The 25,481-nt window shown below is 37.4% G+C and overlaps 1 protein-coding gene across 1 annotated transcript; it reads left to right on the top strand.

Annotated features, from left to right (window-relative positions):
• The first annotated feature begins 6,049 nt into the window (after window positions 1-6,049).
• LOC143565450 (uncharacterized) lies at window positions 6,050-24,078 on the top strand. The gene is made up of 4 exons (XM_077052416.1): window positions 6,050-6,646; window positions 6,752-7,174; window positions 7,271-7,379; window positions 23,426-24,078. The coding sequence occupies exons 1-4, from the start codon at window positions 6,050-6,052 to the stop codon at window positions 24,076-24,078; spliced, it is 1,782 nt and encodes a 593-aa protein (XP_076908531.1).
• The last annotated feature ends 1,403 nt before the right edge of the window (window positions 24,079-25,481 follow it).

Raw genomic sequence — 25,481 nt, 5'->3', positions numbered from 1 at the left:
CCCTCCGAGAACTGTATATGAGACTTTCATCTCGTACAGCTCAAGCAAAAACACCCAAATACTGGTTGGAACGGATATTTAATAGAAAGTTTGAAACTTCTTACTTTCCGATTCAATCTGCTATGAAGATAAGAATAAAAAAAATCTGAAAGTTCTTCTTCTTCTTTGTGGCGATAATATCAAAATATCAAGTTGGCTCAGTTGTCTTTATCTTGATCCTTACGGGCCTCTTGAATTATCTCTTCCCTATTTTTTTTATTTGATTTGTTTTTGTCTATCATTTTTATTATATTTGTTTTATTTATTATTTATAGGAATTCTCTTGTTAAGACCCTATGAATCGATTCAAACCTCAGATTCATACTAGAACCACGATGATTCAATAAAAATACTAAGTTAAGCCCAAAGATTCCCTGAGTAAGAACCATCGGATCATCGCTTATTCCACGAATAGATAATAACCAAAAATCCGAAGAAAGATTTATCTTTGCGTCAAAATAAGTATAAAAAGGCTTTTGAAATTTGAAAGAAGAAAAAATTTCGATTTATATTTCTAAATTCTAATTCTTGGAAATTTTTTGGAGTCCGGCCGCGAGGTTTGAATATTAAGTATGAATCATAGTTTAAATATTTCGTAATCTATTTCATATATTCCGTGTTCCAGATACTAGAATAAATATCCGACGAAGGAGAACCATCTCTATCAAGATGACAGACCCATTCTATGTACTATCAATAGGATCAATTATAACAAGTCACACACTCATATTCCAGAAATACAGAAACAAAGAAATTCCACGATCGAACTACCAAAATCAAATTAGCTAGAAATCCGAGCTCTAAAGGATTCATTTTTTATTTAAAAGCTAGGACTTGGGGGTTCTTATAAATCTAATTCATTGAAATTCCATCCAATAAAACGGAAGAATTATAATTCTCTCAAATAATAGATAGAAATACCGCAAATAGAGCCATTGCGACGCCCATCAAAGGGGTCGTTCCCCACCCAGGAGCTACTTTACCATATTCAGAATTCAAGGGTTTTAATAAAACCCCTACAGTAGTTCGTCTTGGACCAGATTTAGAATCGTTCTCATCAGTTTGTGTAGCCATAAATCCTATTTTATTCATTGAAATATGTTGACTTTGTATACCATCCCATTGTAAATAAACGATCTTATCATAGATCCATTGTGGTCTTGAAATTATATAATAATGGAAACAGCAACCCTAGTCGCCATCTTTATATCATTTGAAAAAATTGAAACCCTTCTTATTGGATGATCGTGAAACATGCCAAAAATCGAAATTCTTGATCAATGGAGGAACAATATCACCATTTTTGTTCAATAAGATACCAAAGTGGATGATTGACTCATTCCATACTAGAAAGAATCGCAGGAAATCCTTTGATAACACGGATTCCTATTTCTCAATGATATTCCACGATCAATACAATTGGCTGAATCCCGTGAAATCATTTCATAGAAGTTCATTGAGATCTTCTTTTTATAAAGGAAATAAACTTCGATTCTTGAATAATCCACATCACTTCTGCTTCTATTGTAACAAAAGATTCCCCTTTTATGTGGAAAAGGCCCGTATCAATAATTATGATTTTACGTATGGACAATTCCTCAATATCTTGTTCATTCGCAACAAAATATTTTCTTTGTGCGTCGGTAAAAAAAACATGCTTTTTAGGGGAGAGATACTATTTCAGCAATCGAGTCACAGGTATCTAACATATTCATACATAAGGCTTTTCTAACTATTATTCCATGGAAAAACTTGTATAACTATTCCATGGTTTTAACCCAACCAACATTTCAGCTCACTGGTTTTGAATTTTAGAATCATATTATTTTGAAAACCAAAGACTTTAGGGCTTGGTCAAGGGACGATTGTGTTTGGTTAACTGCAGTTGACCAAACAAGAACCCTACAATCTTCTGAATTCAAACACACAGTCTCCGGTGGTTTCTAGCCTCTAGTTTTTTTTTTTCTTTTCTTTCATACGGTTCCTTCAACCCTACACAATTTTATGTTAATTTATTTCGCCTTAATTTGTTGAAAAGTTATATAATCTTTTTCATTATTTTAGCTATAATTTGGCAAATCATTCCACATGATGCTCTTTATATTCTTTTCAAATAAACCAATTGCATATACTAAAAAACCCTCGGAAAATTTGGTTTTGGTAAATAACATAGTTGACTTTGGAGATAAATAGAAACTTATGCAATTAGTATTATATAATTATTTAATAATGGATTTGTGAGACATTCATAACGAGCTAAGACGTGTCCAAAATAAAAATAAGATAAGTGAGATTTCATGCTTAAAATTGTGTGTTTGATATGAAAACTAGGTATAAACCTCGCCGCAGCAATGCGGCGAGTCGATGTGAATTAGACAGTACCGGTTACGTTTATTACGGTACTGAAATTAAAATTCGTTAATGCCAAAATACAACAAATTAAAATATTTAAAATCGAAAAAAAAAACATATCGAAAACAAAAGAGTGGCTAACCAATTGATACATAAATACAATGAGAAAAACTGAGAAAAACTAAGAAAAATTATGTGTCATAAGCGTAAACAAATTGCTGGACTTGGTGGTCTATGTTGGCACACAAATATATAGAAAACTTAACTTAAAAAATGATAGAGCAAGGGCTCGAGCATGCGCATGCGTTAAGAAAACCCAAAGCCTTTTAAATTATTATAACATCCATTGGACTATAACAGTCAAATTATTTTGTAACCCAAACATTTCAAATATACGCATAGACAATTAGCTTTCAATTTCTATTATTTTGTAACCCAAACATTTCAAATATACGCATAGACAATTAGCTTTCAATTTCTTTTGATGGCACCGACAAAGTGATTTTTATCTATAGGATAATTAGCTTTCAATTTCTTTTGATGGCACCGACAAAGTGATTTTTATCTATTGGATAATATGTTAAAGAAATTGGATGGGAAATTGTTTTGAGTGACCTAATGTTTTACACTAGGTTTTAGTTCGTTCTATTCTTGCAACAGAATATGATATCATGGAAGATACTAGTTAAAAGTCTTACAAATGTATTTAATGTGTAACTCTCTTATAACTTATTTTTTGGGTTAACTTTATAGAATAATAATAAAATTTTAAAAATGTTTCAATTAATTCTAGGGGTGTTCAGATTTCGATTCGCATTCGAAACATTAGAAATTCGATTCGATTTGATTTGAATTCGATTATTAAGATTCGAATTCGGTTTTAAAAAATTCGAATTCGATTTGATTCGTATTCGAGTATATTAATCGAATACGAATTTATGATTTATTATTCGATTCGAAATTCGAATTCAAATTATATATACATATATGTATACATATAATACTTTTTTTATTGTGTCAAATCCATAAATAATAAATGTCTATTACAAATTATTAAACCCAATATGTCATATTATTGTTTCCTAGCCTATACTAATATGAGTGTTATTTACTTCTCGTTTTGAATATTTTGAATTTATACTATTTGTAGTTTAGTTTTGAATTTATTATCATGTGGTATTGTAGTTAATTTAAATTTATATGTTTCTTTTACAACTATGATTATGGTTTTCGAATTTTTGGCATAGGTAAAGTTGAGTTAGATTGTATTTATTTGAATTAAAATCGAATTTATTCGAATTCGATTCGAATTCGAATTTCAAATACGAATTCGAATCGAATTTCGAATTGGGCATATAATATGAATATGAATACGAATCGAATAGTTCAACTTTTAATCGAATACGAATACCAGCAAAAAAAAACAATTATTCGGATTATTCGATTCGATTTAACTTGAAAATTCGTTATTCGATTCGATGAACACCCCTAATTAATTCACTCAAGTTCAAAAAGTATTTTAATTAAATCACTTAAATTTCCTTTTTATTTAAATTATAGGTTTTAACATGTTTTTTTTTCAATAAAGAAATCTTTTTATCTTTTATTTTCCTTTCTGATGTTGAGTGAATATAACTACATATATTGCAAATCCCGACCCCACATCTTCTCCTCCATTCCTTTCCTGACACACAAAAACTCGGATGAGGCTCAATTTGAAGATTTAGTGATCGACTAAATTTGAGAAAAAAAATACATAAATAACCTAATTGAAACACTTTTGAAACTTGATTACTATTATGTTATATTTTCTCTTTTCTGAAAGGTATTTTACTATATTACTTCCTACAAATAATATATTTACAGTTAATTACACAAATAGTTAGTGACATCTTCAAAGTCTATAATTTATTCAGAGTTAATTGCACAAATAATTTGTTTGTTTGCTATTTTATAACAAATAACTTCAATTATAAAGTTAGTAAACTTTGTGTTATGTATATAAAAGGTCCCTATTAGTTTAAAACAATTAAAGATTATGCATAACTATAAGTCCAATTTTTTATTGTATAAATCAGAATACTTAACCTCATTAATGAATCATCTCTATGACGTGACAACTGACAACATGTCGTTGAAGATATTTCTTAACAAGATTATAAGTGAAACTAAAGTGTCCAAACAATTAATTTATAGGCCTAAAACTAGAATTATCAAGTCTGGTGGAACTTTGGCCAACCTTGTTACTTGAGGGACCAAACTTGGTCAAGCTAAACCTCAATTTAAAGAGTTGGTCATCCTCTTTGCAAGGCACGTATATCACATCATATTAATTACAAGCCTTTGTGTGTTCCTGAAGGGGTAACAAAGAGCAGGAATGAAACCATGAAAAATCTTCAAGAAATTCATAAAATTGAAACTAAACTCAGTCCCTTTTCATCTTACCATCTCTTTTAGGTGTTGCCTGTTTGGTGTCACAAATAGTGATGAAGCTTGGACTAAGTCATAGGGGTGACCGAAACTACTGAGGGGTGATTGGGATTATACCCATAAAAATTTTCGGAAGAAATCGGGTTTACCCTACGAAGCGAAAAAAATGGTGATGACCGGGAATACCCCGCCCCCTTTAAAGCTACACACCTGGTCACAAACTTTTCTTTGGTAAAGCTTGAAAGCTCAAATTATGGAAATCTTAATATATATGGGATTTGGGTATAAATGTTCGTAACTTAAAGCATGATCATAGTGCCAAAAATTGGAACTTAGGTATATGAATGTTCTTGCCATTTTTTTTGGGTGAATCTTGATCCAAAGAGGAATATTCTATAAAATGTTGTTTTGATCATAATTGCCACTTGAAAAATGTGAGCGCATACGTTGAAATCATCAACATATGCGGTGCATATGTTATGTGCCCAACATATGCGCCGCATATGTTAGTGTATATATAGTTTGTTTTCATTTGTATGTAACTTTTGATTCCAGAGCAATAAATTTTCTCTCTTCTCTGCATTTCTTTCTTTTCTTTCGTGTTATCGTTTATACGATTACATGTATCAGAGCATGATTATTAAGGCCTGCTCTTCAAATTAAACCAGATTTTCATTTTTCTGGTTTTCTTTCTTTGTTAGCTGTTTTCTCTGGATTCTTGATCTTTTGATCAATATTCAGGTTGTTACTCTTTTTTAGCTGGTTTTCTTCTCTTTTCTTCCGTAAATTCCTTCTTTTTCATCTCTTTTGTCTCTTTCTCGGGTTTTCAACCGTCAAAATTTCTTTAAACTTTCACCAATTGTTCCTTATACTTTCGTGTTAAACCCTACAAAGTTTCATCCTCAAAATCCAATCCAAAATGTCAATATTTGTTTCTATTCATTCCAGCATATGTCTACATATCCAACATATGCGCCGCATATGTTATGCGGTGCATAAGTCTCTTTGTCTTGATACTTAACGCATAAGTCTCTTTGTTCTTTGTCTTTTGTTCGTTCTTGATACTCAGCGCATAAGTCTCCTTTATGGAAGTCCCTAACACTTCTTTTGCTCAAAATCTCGGGATTGATTCGTCTAATCCCCTTTATCTTCATCCATTCGATCATCCTGGCATGATTCTGGTCTCGAAAGTTTTGATGGGAATGATTATGGAGCCTGGAAACGAGCAATGTCTATTGCTCTTTCCGCTAAGAACAAACTTGAGTTCATTAATAACACCGTCCCTATGCCGGCTAATCAAGCACATCTTGCCCTTTGGCAAAGGTGTAATGATATGGTGATATCTTGGATTCTCAACACTCTTAATCACAATATTCGTGATAGTGTTCTGTATGCTGAAACAGCTCAAACTCTTTGGAACGAGCTTAACTCTAGATATGGACAAGCAAGTGGTGCTAGAGTCTATCAACTTCAAAAGAATCTTTGTCAAATCTCCCAAGGAAGTAGTGACATTGCTACTTATTTTGCTAAGATGAAGTACCATTGGGACGAGTTGAATGCTGTCAATTCCATTCCTTCTTGCACATGTGGGGCTGCTCATACTTTTGCCAAAAGAGAGGAAGATCAAAGGTTAATTCAGTTTCTTGTTGGACTGAATCCAAATTATGACATGATCAGAAGCAATATTTTGATGATGCAGCCTCTTCCCTCTATCGATCGTGCTTATGGAATCGTGATACAAGATGAAAAACAGAGAGAAATTCACACCACCACCATTGATTTCATCGCATCCTCTGCTTCTATGCATGTTAATACTGGAGGACCGGTCAGTGGTGGAACTAGAGAAAATAGAAGAACTCTGGTGTGTATTCACTGTAAAGGAATGGGCATTCGATGAGCAAAATACTATAAGTTGATCGGTTTTCCAAAGAACTATAAATTTGCTAAAGGAAAGAAGTTTGCTAACCTTGCTGAAGAACAAGGACAAAGTGATCAAAAACATTCTGATCAGCAAGGAATAACTCAACAACAGTATCATGACTTGATGGTTTTGTTGCAACAAAACAAACTCCAACCTGGGATTTCTAATGCTTTTGCTGCTAACAACGCTACAACCATCAATTATGATTCTTTCCGAGGTATCATGTCTTGTAATTCTTCTAAATCTTCTTCGAAATGGATTATTGAAACTGGTGCAAATGATCATATGTGTCATGATCAAAATTTGTTTTCAAGCATTTTCTTTATACAAAATCCAATTTGCATAACTCTTCCTAATGGCACCAGTGTTACTGTTCATCAGTATGGGATTGTTCCTTTAACTGATAAACTTTCTTTGTCCAAAGTTCTTTTGGTACCACATTTTAAAAATAATCTTCTTTCTGTTTCAAGATTATGTTCTGATACTGATGGTACTGTTCTTTTCTCTAAACACAATTGTGTTTTACAGGCCTCTTTTCTGAAGAGCCATCTGGTTCTTGATGAAATGCTCAATGAACTTTATCTTCTTGAAGCCACCAAAACTTTTGCTACTAATTCTTTTATTTTCAATAAATCTTGTAACTCTGCTGTAACCATTGAAACTTGGCATAATTGTCTAGGACATTTGCTAGTTTACAAATTGAAACAATTATCTTTCATTTCTAATTCATCTTTCAAGTCTATTGAGCATTGTGATATTTGTCCTAAGGCAAGACAACATAAATTGCCTTTTCCTGTTAGCTCGATGTAACACCCACAAAAATTTCATTTAAATTTGATAAATTTATAAAGTTAAAGGATGAAAAATATTTATAAAATAAGTAATAGGAAGAAATGAGAGAAAGAAAAGAAAGCATTATATGTTAAAGGAATAAGGAAGGAAACTCCATCCCACATGAAAAGTGGGAAAGAAATGAAAGCACTTTATAAGGAAGGAGTTTTCCTTGATAATGTTCTTGTATGGCTAACCACTCTCACTAGTCCTGGCGGAGGGTGCGAAGCACCCGACGCGCACGGACACGGACACGGACTCGGACTCGGGCGATGGGCGTAATGTGGCGTTTTGATGGCTCCCTTTGCACTTCGCATGCTCGCATCGCCGCGAGCCGCATAAGGGCCGCTTTAGTATTTTTGGAAAATGGAAGTATGGTCAAGAAGTGACAAGCTATCAAAGACTAGGGGCTAAAAATGAAAAATTGATTCCAGGAACCCATCGCGCTACGCGATGAGCCCAGAAACATGACCATTGCGCTACGCGATGGAGTCTTATGACTCATCAAACACGTGTCGCGACAGGGAGACACGTGGCAGACGCTAGGGCTGAGTCAGCAGCCACGTGTCATGCCCCTGACATCGCGCTACGCGATGCCCAAGGTGAAGGGGCCATCGCGCTACGTGATGGTACCCAAACTCAGCTATAAAAGTGAGGGTTCACGGCATTTCATCTCACACCACAAATCACACACTTTTACACACACTTAGCCTCGGTTTGCATGCCGGTCTCGTGGAACGTGCCAAGCTCTGAAGCTTTGACAGTTTAAGCTCTAGTTCGTGATATAGAGTAGAAGTGCTGCTCGATCAGTCATAGGCATTTAATTTCAAATACCCGTGCGAGGTAGGGGTTCTGATTAAATTATTATTTTATTATTATTATAATAGCTTAGACCATAGTTGGGGGTATAGCCTGAACCTTGATTACTGATAAGCATAATATATCTTTTCATAAGTAAAGGTGATAGTCAAAGTTGTTTTCTTTGTGATTAAGAAATGTAAGAAATAAAATAATATTTCTTTATGATTAAGAAATATATGCAAAGGTTATAGTTAAATTAAAGTTTCTTCTTGAAGAAGAAACCCAATATAGATGTTTCTTCCTGAAGAAGAAACATAGTATATGATTAATGAATAGACAAATGGACTAAAGGTCCAAATGTTTTATAGAAGAAATGATTGTCAAGGTTAAAGCTATACGAAACAGACTATAGGTCTGAAGCTAGATCGTTGATCTAGATATTTATACAAAGGTTGTTCTCGTACTATAGGTCCGAGATAGAAAGAATGCATAAATCAGTAAGATATACTGATCAAGAACAAAGGTGAATACGTCCAATCCTTTTATAGTGTGAAATGTTTTATGACGTGAATACGTGTATGTACTGTCTTTTTGAAAGATATTTACTCTTGTAAACTATGGGCTGTTATCAATAGGTAAAAGAGCCAGAAAAGATTTTATATAAGGATTTGTACGAATCCTCTATATTTATGAAATGTTTACTCTTATAAACTATGGACTGTTATCCATATGTAAAGAGTTATGAAAGTATTTGCATGAGGGTTGGTTCAAATCCTCTAAAAACATTTTGATACAAGGTAGTACTAAACACTCAGGCTAAAATACATGTGTCTGGATCCTTACATATCTGTAGTGGGCACACTACAGACATGACCATGAGGCAAGTGACTGTCTCTAGGGCGAGTGAAGTCCAATTATGTGGTCTATGGGTATTTTTAGTTCCGATGAGATGGGATTGAGACCCACTGAGTCGTTGAACGCTATTGGTGTTGTATCATAATGAAGGTAACTTTGTATTAATGGATATGGTAATGTTATGATAAATTGTAAAAAAAACTTTTATTGAGTCAGCGTTATTCACCAGCACATAGCTGACGTATTTTCCCCCACATTTTAGTGAAACAGTAAAGGTTAGAACAGACAATGTAACATTCGTTATTTTCAAACCCGAAAACCCGACCCATTTCGAATTTTTCGGTTTTTGTTTATAAAGGATATATATAAATATATATTCTCAAGTTTCATTTCGATATATTATCATTTATTATTATGTGATTTTCCCGACGTTTGATGTTCAATACTCGTTCATTTATTTTCTATCTTGGATTTATTTATAAAACTTCAAGTTTGATCGTTAAAACGAACTTCTCGGGTTAAACGCATAAATATCCAAAATCATGATTATTTAACTTAAAATATAACATCCTCAAAGTTTAGGGTTCATTTCTGTAATTTGTAATTTAACTTAAGTTTAAAAAGAATCTAATACTTGAGGGGTATAAAGTGTAAATAAGTATTTAAATTATATTATTTAACCCAAACCACCCTCCCAACCCCAGTCTTTCCGGCGACGGAAACCGACGGCTTCGGCGACCTCATTTCTAGCCGTATTCCACGCGTTTTAACCCAATTAATCCTCCAAACGGCTTTAGTCATCGATATTAAATGTCAATCAACTAATTAATTGTATATTAGCATCCGTATCACGCGTTTTAACCCAATTAACTCTAAACCCGTTAATATAATATTATTATATCATTCGTTAATCTTTATAATACAACTACGTAAAGTTTCGAGATAAAACTTGTACCCTTAAAATTCGTATTTCATAAATATTAAAGTTCGCATATTAATAATTAAGTTATTAATTAAATAATATTTAAATAATATATTTCGTTAGAATCATTAAAACTAATTTATGTTTCCGTTACTTTAATAATTTGATCATAATTCGTTACACCGCTAAAATAAGTTTATTCCGATACTTTACAATAAATCACTTAGATTCAATTCGTAAGCTTAAACCGTTAAACTTATAATTCGTAAAACATTAACTCGTTAGCTTTAAATTCGTTAACTATAATTCTTTAGCTTTAATCCAATAATAGTTATTCGAGATAAAATCCCTATTTAAAATCCGTACCTCGAAATTATCGTGACTTTCATATTAATGTTGAAGTTATAATATTAATCGTTAAAACCCGTTTAAGTTAAAAATGCCATAAAATGCGAATAATGCTTAATCCTAAAATTTAATTATAACTTTATCAATTCCGTTAGTTAGATTTCGTTTTGTTTCAATTATAGTTCGAGAAGTTCAGTTGCTTCGGTCTTGTTATCATGCTTACGGTTTTATTACAAGTTTTATCATCAATCTCTAAGGTGAGTTTTTCACCACCCCTTTTTAATGTTTTATTGTTTTGGGGTAGCATATGTATCCAAATTAAAATTCAAGTATTGATTTCTTCTATTACAAAACTACAATTCGTATATGGACTTGTGTGTTACTTGTATTACTTGCACGAATATTACTTGCACGTTGGGAAGCCTCATTAACTATGATCATACGCCCCCCTTTGCACTCCGGTCCATTTGCATCGAGTGGAAAAGGGTCTCATTATCCAAGTACGTTGGTTGTTACCAATTGGAAAGGACATTACTTGCGCGATTACCCAAGTACGTTGGTTGTTACCAACTGGAAATGGCTTACTTGCTCGTTTATTACATGTTTATGAATTGTATGGTTTTTATGTATGTATAGAAAACTGTGGGAACTCACCAGCTATGTTCATAGCTTACTTTATTTTATACATATGTTACAGGTGTAAAGATACGAAGATGAAAGTTAGAAGACACATAAGACACATAGCATGCCTATAGGATATTCAAAGAACAACTTATCATTTTATTGTTTCAACTTGTATTATTTGATAAACTTGTGTTACATGATGATTTAAATGAAATAATGCTTTTATGGTACCTTAATAGTGTCACGTGTGTTTGAGCAATCTGTACGTCACACTCAGGCATTTCCGCATTAGCCGGGGTGTTATAGACAAGCAAGACGGATTAGAAGATTGGGGACATAGTCATTAGAGGTGATCTGATGGCTCATATATTTTAATTAAAATATTGTGAAGAATCATATTTTAAAATGATAGGTATTTGAAATATCAAAACGGGTATTCAATTCGCGAGATTTCAAAATAATGATATTTTATTCGAAAAGACTTCCAGCAAAAGAACATAACTCTGATATATTTACAAAACAGGTACCAACTAGTGGTGAGACGCCTAGGCCCTAAGTCGGGGTGTGACACTCTACATCTACTAGCAAAATTTTTGAGCTAATTCATATTGATGTTTGGGGGCCTTATCATATAGCTACTTATAATGGCTTAAGATATTTTTTAACCATTGTGGATGATTATAGCAGAACTGTAACACCCCGACCAAAGGCGGATTATACATCGGGGCGCCACATATTGTTTCATTACTCGTGACACTATTGGTGTCAATATTTATTAATACACATTTTATCGCGCACGCGCAGCGGGGAAAATAAAGAACATAAATCAAACATAAATCAATATATTATAAATTATAACATTCAAACATCATTAACTTGTCCTGATACATTTTAATTCTAGGTCCAAAAGTAAAAACGTCCTACGTGTCCACAAGCTCCAAAACAGCTACTGCAAACCTGAACATGTGTTAAAATAAACGTCAAACACTTGCGTGTTGGTGAGAAATCAAGTTTAATACAATACATAGATAACAATAAATCTGCGCGCAACATGTGTATGTCTGGTTTTCAACAAGGGTGTAATCTGATCGGGACCAACTCTAAGAGACAAGACTGCCAGTGCTCACAATTGAGCTCACAAACAAGACTAACTGTGCATGTGTAAACAAAAGAGAAAATCATAAACGAATGTTCTCCCGTGTTCATCTAATGGTACCATGAAAACTGCGGAATAGACCGTCCATACGGTTAATGATCCACACATACAAATAAACAGCCAAGTCTACGTCCTCAACACATGGGATACTGCGCGACTAAAGTTCATAAACAGTTTAAGACTCAAGTTTTGTATGAACACATGAACATCCCAAAGCATTTAAAATAAAAAGGGATTAGATACGAGATAACTCACTTGATAAACGATGCGGTGTAAGATAAAGCAAGAACCAACTTTAAACAAGCACAAGTTAACCTATAAATAAGATTATTGTTTTAATGATCTGTTTTAAGTCTTGATTATAAGTTAGCATAATTAATAAGTAAATTATTATATAATATATATATATTACCGGAAAAGCAGGGAAGAACAGGGAGGAAGACGGAGGCAGGAGAGGAAGACGGCAGAGAGAGCAAGGAGCAAGAGAACAGGAGAGATTAAGTGTTTGTGTGTGATGTGTTATGAAAATATTATTATTATTTATAGGAAAACCCTAGGAGACACAAATCCAGAAAAAGGGGAAAAGATCTTTAACAGGATCAAGCAAAAGATATCAAAAAGCATAAGAATCCAAAAAGCAAAAGATATGGAAGATATGGCAGCTGCAGAGGCAAGATAAAGCTGTCAGGGAACAGTAAAAAGCATGGGCGGGTCAGATAAAGGTACTGGTCAAGCATGGCAAAAGCAGATCTCAAAAGATTATGTCAGTCACTTTATCTGTCAACCAATGGGGTTGGTACGCATGCTGCGCCGAAAGTAACTTTTCAGACATAAAGCAGATTAGGTCAACAGCTCAAAAGATAAGACAACTCAAAAGCAACGGCTAGCTTAAACAGAAGAAAACTCAAAGGGTTTAACGCGAGAAGGCTAAGGCGCGAAGGCAGACACAGAAGGTCAAGAGAGCGCGAGCGCGAAGGCAGACAAAAACAACCTTAACGCGTCGCGGAAAGAACTATATTTCCATGCGCACTGCGGGAAGAACCACATTTCTTAGCGCGCCGCGGGAGGAACTAAGATTCCTAGCGCGCTGCGGGAAGAACTATAATTCTTCGCGCGTCGAGGGAACTACAAATCCTTAGCGCGTCGCGGGAAGCGTTCGTCTCGCGTATCGCAGGAACAGATGGTCTTCACGCAGGCTTCCTTGTAAGGAGTCTGGCGCGTGAAGCTGCGCAGACAACCTTAGGCGGGAAGGAACAAAGGACAAGCAAAGAGTTAGAAGAAAGAGGGAAACAAGGCGTAAGGGCGGGACGGCGACAAGAGGGAAAAGAAGGCGGAAAGAGAGGAGAGGGACGGGACAGCGGGAAGGAAACGAAAGGCGGGAAGGAAAATACATTAAAAATAAAGTATAAATACTAAATCATAAAAGAAAGAGATCGGGTCAGAGAAACGGGTACCTGGGTCGGGTCGGATCAGGGCAGATGTCACAGTCTCCCCTACTTTAAGAAATTTCGTCCCGAAATTTATCTCGAAGTAGGTTGCGCAGAGAACAGGTGCGGGTACTTGATCTTCATTTGATCTTCCCTTTCCCATGTAAACTCGGCTCCGCGCTTGGACTCCCAGCGAACTTTCACGATAGGGATACGACTGCGCTTGGTTTGCTTAACCTCGCGATCCATAACCTCAACAGGCTTCTCAATAAAATGCATAGTTTCATCAACTTGAACTTCATCAAGTGGAATGTGAAGGTTCTCGTCAGCTAAACACTTCTTGAGATTGGATACATGGAATGTTGGATGCACATTACTGAGCGCGGGCGGCAGGTCAAGTCTGTAGGCTACTTTTCCCACACGCGCGAGAATCTTGAATGGACCAACATATCGAGGAGCAAGCTTACCCTTCTTCCCAAAGCGGACAACACCTTTCCAAGGCGACACTTTGAGGAGAACAAGATCACCAACTTGAAATTCGAGAGGCTTTCGCCTACGATCTGCGTAACTCTTCTGTCGGCTTCTGGCAGTCAGCAGATGATCACGGATCTTGGCGATTTTATCGGTTGTCTCTTGAACAAGTTCGGGTCCTGTGATTTGAGCTTCACCCACTTCGCTCCAACAAATCGGGGAGCGGCACTTACGACCGTAAAGTGCTTCAAATGGGGCCATACCGATACTGGAATGATAGCTGTTATTATAAGAGAACTCGATCAAAGGCAGGTGCGAATCCCAATTACCTCCAAAATCAAGAACACAAGATCGGAGCATATCCTCAAGAGTTTGAATAGTTCGCTCAGACTGACCGTCAGTCTGAGGATGATACGCCGTACTCATGTCCAAGCGAGTTCCTAGCGCAGATTGGAGGGATTTCCAAAAGCGAGATATAAAACGGCCATCGCGATCGGATATGATGCTCAAAGGAGTACCATGGCGGCAGACAATTTCCTTGACATAAAGCTGCGCGAGTTGCTCAACACGGTAGTTTTCACGAATGGGCAGAAAGTGAGCAGACTTAGTCAATCGATCCACTATTACCCAAATGCTATCATGTTTGCTTGCTGTCAAAGGTAACTTGGTAATAAAGTCCATCGCTACACATTCCCATTTCCACGTAGGAATTTCTGGTTGTTCGAGCAAACCAGATGGGCGTTGGTGTTCAGCTTTTACTTTAGAACAAGTCAGACATTTAGCTACGAACACAGCAATATCCTTTTTCATACCGGGCCACCAATAAGTAATGCGCAAATCCTTGTACATCTTATCAGCGCCAGGATGAATAGAATATCGAGATTTATGCGCTTCACTCAGGATATCAGCGCGAAGATTCTCATCAAAGGGAATCCAGATGCGATTGAGATAGCAGAGAATTCCACTCAGATTAGGGACAAAATGCGCTTCCGCGCCACACGCTAACTCGGCGCGAAGGTTACCATTACTGATGGATGCGCGCTGCGCGTCACGAATACGCGATTCAAGGTTGCTTTGAATCGGCGCGAAGTGAAGCTGGGTGCGCGGCAAGATACAGTTAAGTTGGCAGGGTTTTCGGCTGAGCGCATCGGCTACCACATTAGCCTTACCAGGATGATACCGGATCTCACAATCGTAATCGCTGATGAGTTCGTTCCATCGGCGTTGTCTCATGTTAAGTTCCTTCTGATCAAAGATATGCTGAAGGCTTTTATGGTCAGTGTAGAGGATACACTTAGTACCATAAAGGTAGTGTCTCCAGATCTTCAAGGCAAAAACAACTGCACCAAGTTCGAGGTCGTGAGTTGTATAATTCTTTTCGTGAACCTTAAGTTGCCTTGATGCGTAAGCGATAACCTTGCCTCGTTGCATAAGAACACAACCGAGACCTTGGTTGGATGCATCGCAATACACGACAAAATCATCATTACCCTCAGGTAGCGCAAGAACAGGAGCTTCACACAACAGACGCTTGAGCGTCAGAAAGGCTTCTTCTTGCTTCGAGCCCCAAATATACGGTTTACCTTTGTGCGTCAGAGCTGTTAAAGGCAAAGCGATCTTCGAGAAGTTCGAAATGAAGCGCCGGTAATAACCAGCTAAGCCCAGAAAGGAACGGATCTCAGAAGGAGAGGATGGCGTAATCCAGTTCTTGATTGCTTCAATCTTGGATGGGTCGACATGAATACCCACCTTGTTAACAACATGACCAAGAAACTGTACTTCATCAGACCAGAATTCACACTTGGAAAGCTTAGCATAGAGTTGCTCAGCTTTAAGCTTTTGCAACACCAACCGAAGATGTTGCTCATGCTCGGCCTTGGTCTTAGAATACACCAGAACATCATCGATAAACACAATCACGAATTTATCCAAGAAAGGCCTACACACCCGATTCATTAGATCCATGAAAACGGCGGGTGCGTTGGTTAAACCGAAGGACATGACCAAGAATTCAAAATGGCCATAACGAGTTCGAAAAGCAGTTTTCGGAACATCTTCATCGCGGATGCGCAACTGATGATAGCCAGAGCGGAGATCAATCTTCGAGAAACAAGAGGCACCTTGGAGTTGATCAAAGAGGTCGTCAATACGCGGTAAGGGATACCGGTTTTTAATGGTGAGTTTGTTCAACTCGCGGTAATCAATACACATGCGAAACGATCCATCTTTCTTTTTAACGAACAACACCGGAGCACCCCAGGGCGAAGAGCTAGGGCGAATGAATCCTTTAGCAGTCAACTCTTGAAGTTGGCTGGCCAATTCTTGCATCTCAGCGGGTGCAAGACGATAAGGAGATTTAGCTACGGGGGAAGCACCAGGGACAAGATCAATACGGAACTCGACTTCACGAGCGGGAGGGATACCAGGAAGATCATCAGGAAAAACTTCAGGGAAATCACGCACAACAGGGATATCGCGAAGCTTCTTCTCTTCAGCAGGCTTAACCACATGGGCTAGGAATGCAATATACTTCTTCCGCATGAGCCTTTGGGCTTCGGCGCAAGACATAAGTTTAAGACCACTGGAGGGTTTTTCGCCGTAAATGTAAAGATCACCATTTTCTCGAGGTAGGCGAATCAATTTCTTGGCGCAAATAACTTCGGCGCGATTATGCGAGAGCCAGTCCATACCAATAATAACATCAAAGCTTCCAAGAGGCATAGGGATGAGGTCGATCAGAAAATCGTTTTCGTTAAGATTAAGCGTACAATCTTTAATCACTGAGTTAATTAAAATAATTTCACCATTAGCCAATTCAACTGAAAAATCTTCTTTTAAATCGTTGCGCGGTCGCGCAAGCTTCTGCTCGAAGGCGCGAGAAATAAAACTTCGATCGGCGCCAGTATCAAAAAGTACCGAAGCATAAAATCCGTTAAGCAAAAATGTACCATTAACTACGTCATTATTCGCTTGCGCTTGGTGCGCGGTTATATTAAAAGCTCGTCCACGCGTCACTTGGTTTGAAATCTGGTTCACCGGATTCGCCTGTGTGATTTGCACTTGTAGTCTCGGGCACGCGTTCCGGAAATGACTGGGATCACCGCAGTTAAAGCACGATCTGGGTCGTGGGTTTTGGTAGGTTGGTTGTGGGTTCTGCGGGTAGACTGGTGGTGTTGGCGCAATTGGATTGGCGGGAAGGACTCTACAGTTCTCAGCAGTGTGACCAGTACGGCCACATCGGGTACAAAGTCGACACGGGGTTTGGGTTGGGTGGTGAAATCTACAGGTTGGGCAAAAGGGATGGTTTCCTGTGTAAGGTTTCTTAGGAGGCGGGGCAGGGAGTGCTGGATTGGTTAAGGCATAGTTATGGACTGCAGGAGGTGCTGGGTAGGTTGACAGTGGGTTAGGCGCGTAAACTGGGGGTTGGTATGCGGGTTGCTGGACAATGGGCGGGTTGGTAAGCGCATAGGCCTTGCGCCTGCGCTTGAGGTTGTTACGGTTTGAGGGTTCTGGTTTGGTTTCTGTTGGTTCAGGGGCAGTCTTGGTGAGTTTGGTCTTCTCAGTTCCCCGCAGGAACAGGGTTCCTGCTCTGACATGGTTGTCGCTGAGCACAGCGGCCAACTCGATGGCGTCAGAGAGGGTAACTGGGTTTCTGGCCCATACAGAATCTTGAATTTCCATGGGGAGACCCCCAAGGAATTTCTCGATTGCTCGGCGTGAAGGGGTAACAAGGTGAGGGACCAGTAAGCTTAGCTCGTGGAAGCGCGTCGCGTACTCGCGCGCTTCGCCACTGTATTGCTTCAAGTTCCAGAATTCTTCCTCCAGGCGCTTAACTTCGTTGGGAGGGCAGAATTCTCGCGTAAGAATTTCCTTGAATTCCTCCCATGTCATGCTAGAAGCAGCCTCTGCGCCACGCGCATGAGCTACTCCATTCCACCATGTAAGCGCTCTGGATTCCAGGACACTGGAAGCATATAGGGTTCGTCTGTCTGAGGGGCATTGGGTATGGAGGAAAGTGTTTTCAATCTTTTCGAGCCATTGGAGCATCACGGTGGCTCCTTCAAGACCTGTGAACTTTGGAGGGTTACCCGCGTTAAAGGACTTAATGTTATAACTCGAGGTATTGGTATTGTTTTGGCTCAAAGCTTGGGCTATTGCGGCGGCCATTTCCTGGGAACGTTGCTGTCTACGCATGCGCGAGGCTTCTCTTCTCTGAAATCGGCGAGATAGCGGAGGCATTCTATAAAAGTTTTAATTTTAGTTAATATCTTGGTTTTATCGCAAAGTATAACTTTATAAAGCTTGGTTTCACGGAGTTAGATGCTATCAAAAGTTAAAGTAAAATAAATGACCCAAAATGCAGACTTAATAAAGGTAACAAATTCGAATCAGAAATCGACAATTCATGCATCACCATGACTTTCCGAATTCCCAATTTAAAATGTACGAGTAAACGAGTATTGGAGATTGACGATTCATGTATCACCATGACTTTCCAATCTTCAATATAAAATATACAAGAAAATGAGTATTGGAGGTTGACAATTCATGTATCACCATGACTTTTCAAGTCTCCAACCTCAGAACATAATCGTAAATGGAAATTGAAAATCAACTATTCATGTATCACCATGACTTTTCGGATTTTCAAATCCCACAAACGAATATGTAAGTAAAATCAATAAAAATCGAAATTCAACCAAAATCGAAATATCGCGAAATAAAACATAAAATCATATACTGCGCAAGTGCGAGCATATTCATAAATAACGAGTAATTAACAATAAGCGCGCAAACATGAGATTTCTCTCATGCGCGAGAAGGGACTCTTAGGTATTCTAGGCCGTTACGTCTAACCACCTATCCTAAAGTCAACGAGCTCTGATACCAATCTGTAACACCCCGACCAAAGGCGGATTATACATCGGGGCGCCACATATTGTTTCATTACTCGTGACACTATTGGTGTCAATATTTATTAATACACATTTTATCGCGCACGCGCAGCGGGGAAAATAAAGAACATAAATCAAACATAAATCAATATATTATAAATTATAACATTCAAACATCATTAACTTGTCCTGATACATTTTAATTCTAGGTCCAAAAGTAAAAACGTCCTACGTGTCCACAAGCTCCAAAACAGCTACTGCAAACCTGAACATGTGTTAAAATAAACGTCAAACACTTGCGTGTTGGTGAGAAATCAAGTTTAATACAATACATAGATAACAATAAATCTGCGCGCAACATGTGTATGTCTGGTTTTCAACAAGGGTGTAATCTGATCGGGACCAACTCTAAGAGACAAGACTGCCAGTGCTCACAATTGAGCTCACAAACAAGACTAACTGTGCATGTGTAAACAAAAGAGAAAATCATAAACGAATGTTCTCCCGTGTTCATCTAATGGTACCATGAAAACTGCGGAATAGACCGTCCATACGGTTAATGATCCACACATACAAATAAACAGCCAAGTCTACGTCCTCAACACATGGGATACTGCGCGACTAAAGTTCATAAAAAGTTTAAGACTCAAGTTTTGTATGAACACATGAACATCCCAAAGCATTTAAAATAAAAAGGGATTAGATACGAGATAACTCACTTGATAAACGATGCGGTGTAAGATAAAGCAAGAACCAACTTTAAACAAGCACAAGTTAACCTATAAATAAGATTATTGTTTTAATGATCTGTTTTAAGTCTTGATTATAAGTTAGCATAATTAATAAGTAAATTATTATATAATATATATATATTACCGGAAAAGCAGGGAAGAACAGGGAGGAAGACGGAGGCAGGAGAGGAAGACGGCAGAGAGAGCAAGGAGCAAGAGAACAGGAGAGATTAAGTGTTTGTGTGTGATGTGTTATGAAAATATTATTATTATTTATAGGAAAACCCTAGGAGACACAAATCCAGAAAAAGGGGAAAAGATCTTTAACAGGATCAAGCAAAAGATATCAAAAAGCATAAGAATCCAAAAAGCAAAAGATATGGAAGATATGGCAGCTGCAGAGGCAAGATAAAGCTGTCAGGGAACAGTAAAAAGCATGGGCGGGTCAGATAAAGGTACTGGTCAAGCATGGCAAAAGCAGATCTCAAAAGATTATGTCAGTCACTTTATCTGTCAACCAATGGGGTTGGTACGCATGCTGCGCCGAAAGTAACTTTTCAGACATAAAGCAGATTAGGTCAACAGCTCAAAAGATAAGACAACTCAAAAGCAACGGCTAGCTTAAACAGAAGAAAACTCAAAGGGTTTAACGCGAGAAGGCTAAGGCGCGAAGGCAGACACAGAAGGTCAAGAGAGCGCGAGCGCGAAGGCAGACAAAAACAACCTTAACGCGTCGCGGAAAGAACTATATTTCCATGCGCACTGCGGGAAGAACCACATTTCTTAGCGCGCCGCGGGAGGAACTAAGATTCCTAGCGCGCTGCGGGAAGAACTATAATTCTTCGCGCGTCGAGGGAACTACAAATCCTTAGCGCGTCGCGGGAAGCGTTCGTCTCGCGTATCGCAGGAACAGATGGTCTTCACGCAGGCTTCCTTGTAAGGAGTCTGGCGCGTGAAGCTGCGCAGACAACCTTAGGCGGGAAGGAACAAAGGACAAGCAAAGAGTTAGAAGAAAGAGGGAAACAAGGCGTAAGGGCGGGACGGCGACAAGAGGGAAAAGAAGGCGGAAAGAGAGGAGAGGGACGGGACAGCGGGAAGGAAACGAAAGGCGGGAAGGAAAATACATTAAAAATAAAGTATAAATACTAAATCATAAAAGAAAGAGATCGGGTCAGAGAAACGGGTACCTGGGTCGGGTCGGATCAGGGCAGATGTCACAAGAACCACTTGGACAAATTTACTTTCCACTAAAAGCAATGCTTTTCCTATTCTTCAATCTTTCATTGAAATGGCTAGCAATAAATTTGGCACCACTGTCAAATACATTCGATCTGATAATGCTTTTGACTAGGGACTGGACTAGTTCAACGTGCTTACTTATTACGTAAAGGCATTATTCATCAGACGACTTGTGTTGCTGTTCCTCAACAAAATGGTGTTGTTGAACGAAAGCATAAACATTTGCTTGAAACATCGAGAGCCTTAATGTTTCAATCTATACTTCTTGTTCAGTTTTGGGGTGACTGTGTTTTAACAGCTACACATTTAATCAATCGATTTCCCACTAAGATCCTTAACAATAAAACCCCATATGAGGTTTTAACAAGAAAACTTCCTTCCTATGTTCACATGAAGTCTTTTGGTTGCCTTACTTACGCTTCTACTTTGAGTCATAGAAGAGACAAATTCAAATCACGATCTGTTCCTTGTATTTTCCTGTGATATCCTCTTGGTAAAAAGGCTTATCGTATTTATGATCTTGACACAAATAAGATCATCATATCAAGAGATGTCGTTTTCTTTGAAGCCTTATTCCCTTCAATCACAAACTCCAAAGAAAGATTTATTTTTCCATCCATTGATATCATCAATCAATTCTTTGATGATCCTTCCTCTGCTTCGCTTCTAATTCGATTCCCGATTCCATTCCTGTAACATCTCGGATTTTTCGTATTTGTTTAAACCGATTCGGAAACGTAATTCGGATCTTTCGAACTATTTAAAACTTTTATTTATTAGTATTTAACTTGGTTTAACTTATTTTATAATTTCATAACTTTCAATTATGCCAAATAATCCTTAGAAACCTTTCAAATCGCTTAAAACGGCTAAAAATCGCATTTTTGGGAACTACAGGGACTAGTTTTGTCAATTCTTTCATATTTTCGATTAAATTAACGAAACTTAAGCTTCAAGATATGCCAACTAATTATATAAAATATTCAAATTTTGTTTTATTGCTGTCCAAACCGAATCTTTTAAGTTATTATACCTGATTTTGTCATTTATTTAATTATTCGACTTCCTAAAATAACTATTTCCTAATAAACAAGCCTTAACCCTTAATATGTAAACAAGACATATCATAAAACAAGGCATTACTTCAATACCAGCCAACACATCTAAAATCCACGAAATTTACCTTTCACCATTGTCGGTTTCTTTAATTTCTTCCAGTTCTTCAAGCCTTCGTTGACTTTTAAGCTTTAAGACCCTTTGACCTCGATTATCTCTTGTTTCATTCATAGTTAGAGTAAGTTGTCTTCTTCAATATTGTAGATTTTTATCTGTAGAACAAAAGCCCTCAATCAATTTTGCCGATTGAGGGAGTCTCGGTGGTCAGTTGGACTCAAACCCGTTTAAGGGCATAATAGTCAACAAGTTTGACTTAACATTTTCTCATACTTCTGGTCGGATTCAACGTTCGGTCCAGAAGACTTTTATTCTCGTAACAAAATTTTAAGGCTACTGAACAAAACCCGACTTCCGACTCGCTGTTCGGATTCTGGTCAGTACCAGCACGCTTAAATCTTAAAACAAACATAACTTGAGTTCTAAATGCCCGTTTGGATTGATTCCAGCGGCCACGAGTTCCTTTTTTACTTATATTATCATATCTCAAAGATTCAGGTTCTGATAGGTTATCTCGTTTGACGCGTATTGGACAACTCGCTTATTCGTTGACTCGTTTATTCTTAATTATACTCACTTGTCGTTAATCTAAGGTGAGTTTATCATTCCCCTATTTTACTCATTTTTCTAAATGTTTTGGGGACATATGCGTACGTATTCGTATTTCATACTATATATATATATATTCAAACAAATGCATACGTGTTATTGCGAGTGATTTAATCAAACATACGTGCTACTTACTTACTTGTGTTACCATTCAATCAATTGTATATTATGATTACTATTCAATCAATCATATAGCGGGTGTTCCTGTTGGTGACCAATGCCTGATTCGCTTGGCAACGGTCCACATACTTGTTTGTGTTTTAATTATATTTACCGCACTTATCATGTCATGCTTATTTATATTGTTGTGTCGAAACCGGTGATATTTTCACTCAAATTTATGTTGGCAAAAATCCATTTTATATGCACATGCAGGTTGCTTGTATTGAAGATTGAAGTTTTGGACATGTAGACAAGACCTTAGGAGATAATAAAGTTAACCTTTATTTGAGTTTATATTTGTATATTTAAATTGTTTATTGTATTTGGATATTGTGTGTATAATTGAAATAAAATAATTAATTAGATATTGTCACATTTATATTATGATAGTATCTTCAAGCTGTGAGCAATCGGATCATGCCCCGACATTCCGCCTTAGGTTGGGGTGTGACAATTCCTAATTCTTCTGCTGCTTCTAATATTCATGTTCCTTCTTCTAATGATTCGACCGTTAGAAGGTCTTCCAGAATTTATGTTCCTCCTTCTTATTTGAATGATCATGTCTATAATCATTCTGATTCTTCTTATCATTGCTTTCACACTGTCACTAATTCGTGCTCCTCTTCTGTGTCTTGTTCTTCTTCTCAACTCTTTCCTTCTAGTCAAACTCTCATCACAGCTATCTCTAAATTACATGAGCCTACTTCGTACAAAGAAGCTGCAACTATTCCTGCATGGCAAGATGCCATGAAAGCACAGTTTCAAGCTCTTGAGAATACTAATACTTGGGTTGTTGTTGATCTTCCTTCTGGAAAGAAGGCTATTAAGAGCAAATTGGTGTTTAAAATTAAACAACAAGCAGATGGCACTGTTGAACGTTGTAAAGCACGTTTAGTGGTCAGAGGAGATACTCAAAACGAAGGGATTGATTATAATGAGACTTTTTCTCCTGTTATTAAGATGACCAACATTCGAAGTCTAGTTGCTGTGGCTACCAAACGAAGTTGGCCTCTTTTTCAGCTTGATGTAAATAATGCTTTCTTCATGGGGATTTGGATGAAGACATTTATATGCTACCACCGCATGGGATGAAGACATTTTTTGGATTTTTCCTTCAAGATTAAAGATCTGGGGACACTCAATTATTTTATGGGGATGGAGGTTCTTTATACCTCTAAAGGTGTCATCATGTGTCAATGTAAATTTGCCAAAGACATGCTTGCAAAATTTGACACTTCTAATCTTCCTATCACCGATTCTCCTTTACCTCATCATTTACGGCTACAAGTTCATGACGGTCTTGTTATTACTGAACCTTTACAATACAGAAAACTTGTTGGTAAACTCAATTATCTTACCCACACAAGACCTGATATTGCATTTGCTGTTCATTTCTTAAGTCAATTCATGCAAGATCCGAGGCTTCCTCATTGGAATGCGGCTCTTCATACTCTTTCTTATGTGAAGGGAACTTTATCTCAGGGGTTATTTTTCAACAACAATTCATCTTTTGTATTACAGACTTTCTGTGATTCAGATTGGGCGGCATGTCCTAATACAAGAAGATCAGTCAGTGGGTTTTATGTTTCTCTTGGAGGTTCTCCAATTTCTTGGAAGTCTAAGAAACAGTCCACTATTTCCTTAAGTTCTGCTGAGGCTGAGTATCGTTCACTTCGTCGTGTTACAGCTGAGCTTGCATGGTTAACTAGACTCCTTACTGAGTTTAATGTTCTTAACGTTTCTCCGGTTAATCTTAAGTGTGACAGCCAAGATGCAATTTACATCGCCAAGAATCTGGTCTTTCATGAACGAACAAAGCATATCGAAATTGATTGCCATTTTGTTCGAGAGAAATTACAAGAGGGTCTCATCAATTTGATACATATGACCAGCTTGCAGATTTATTCACCAAGAGCTTACCAGGGCCTCATTTTCATGAGCTTTTGCACAAGTTGGGGTTTTCTCAACCTCTAACTTGAGGGGGGGGGGTGTGAGCGCATATGTTATGTGCCCAACATATGCGCCACATATGTTAGTGTATATATAGTTTGTTTGTTTTCATTTGTATGTAACTTTTGATTCCAGAGCAATACATTTTCTCTCTTCTCTGCATTTCTTTCTTTTCTTTCGTGTTATCGTTTATACGATTACAAAAAATAACAAATATCATCATGTAAGTGTTATTAGGAACAAATACTTGAATTTAAATATGAAATATTGGTGGTTAGTTAAAAGATGTGTTCTATGTAACATTCACAGACAGACCAAGCCCCCTCCCCCTCTTTATTTCTTTCTTGTGTCTGTGTGTGTTGGTGGTTGGGGGTTGTTATACGATTGTAAAAATCACGATCACCCCCCTTAAAATTAGTGTTAAACCCCCATGTAAAAAAATTTCTATTTGGTTTTAACAATCTTGTTTAGTGAATAAATGTATATATATCAAATTTGATGCATTTCAAGCATTAGAACTTAGAAATCTGGTAAACTAAATGAAA

The sequence above is a fragment of the Bidens hawaiensis genome, unplaced genomic scaffold, assembly GCF_021521415.1.
Source record: "Bidens hawaiensis isolate Kalapana, Puna unplaced genomic scaffold, B.hawaiensis_p1.1 tig00022340_1, whole genome shotgun sequence".
In the NCBI taxonomy this organism is placed as follows: Eukaryota; Viridiplantae; Streptophyta; class Magnoliopsida; order Asterales; family Asteraceae; genus Bidens; species Bidens hawaiensis.
Note: the sequence above shows the minus strand (reverse complement) of the source record. Positions and strands in the feature narration are given on the sequence as shown.

What these genes read in the sequence shown, in the direction of transcription:
- LOC143565450 (XM_077052416.1), top strand. Translation starts at nt 6,050, where the DNA reads ATGTCTATTGCTCTTTCCGCTAAGAACAAACTTGAGTTCATTAATAAC. An exon ending in ATGTTAATACTGGAGGACCG is followed by an intron (nt 6,647 to 6,751) that starts GTCAGTGGTGGA and finishes GGTTTTCCAAAG; the next exon opens with AACTATAAATTTGCTAAAGG. An exon ending in CTTTGTCCAAAGTTCTTTTG is followed by an intron (nt 7,175 to 7,270) that starts GTACCACATTTT and finishes TGTGTTTTACAG; the next exon opens with GCCTCTTTTCTGAAGAGCCA.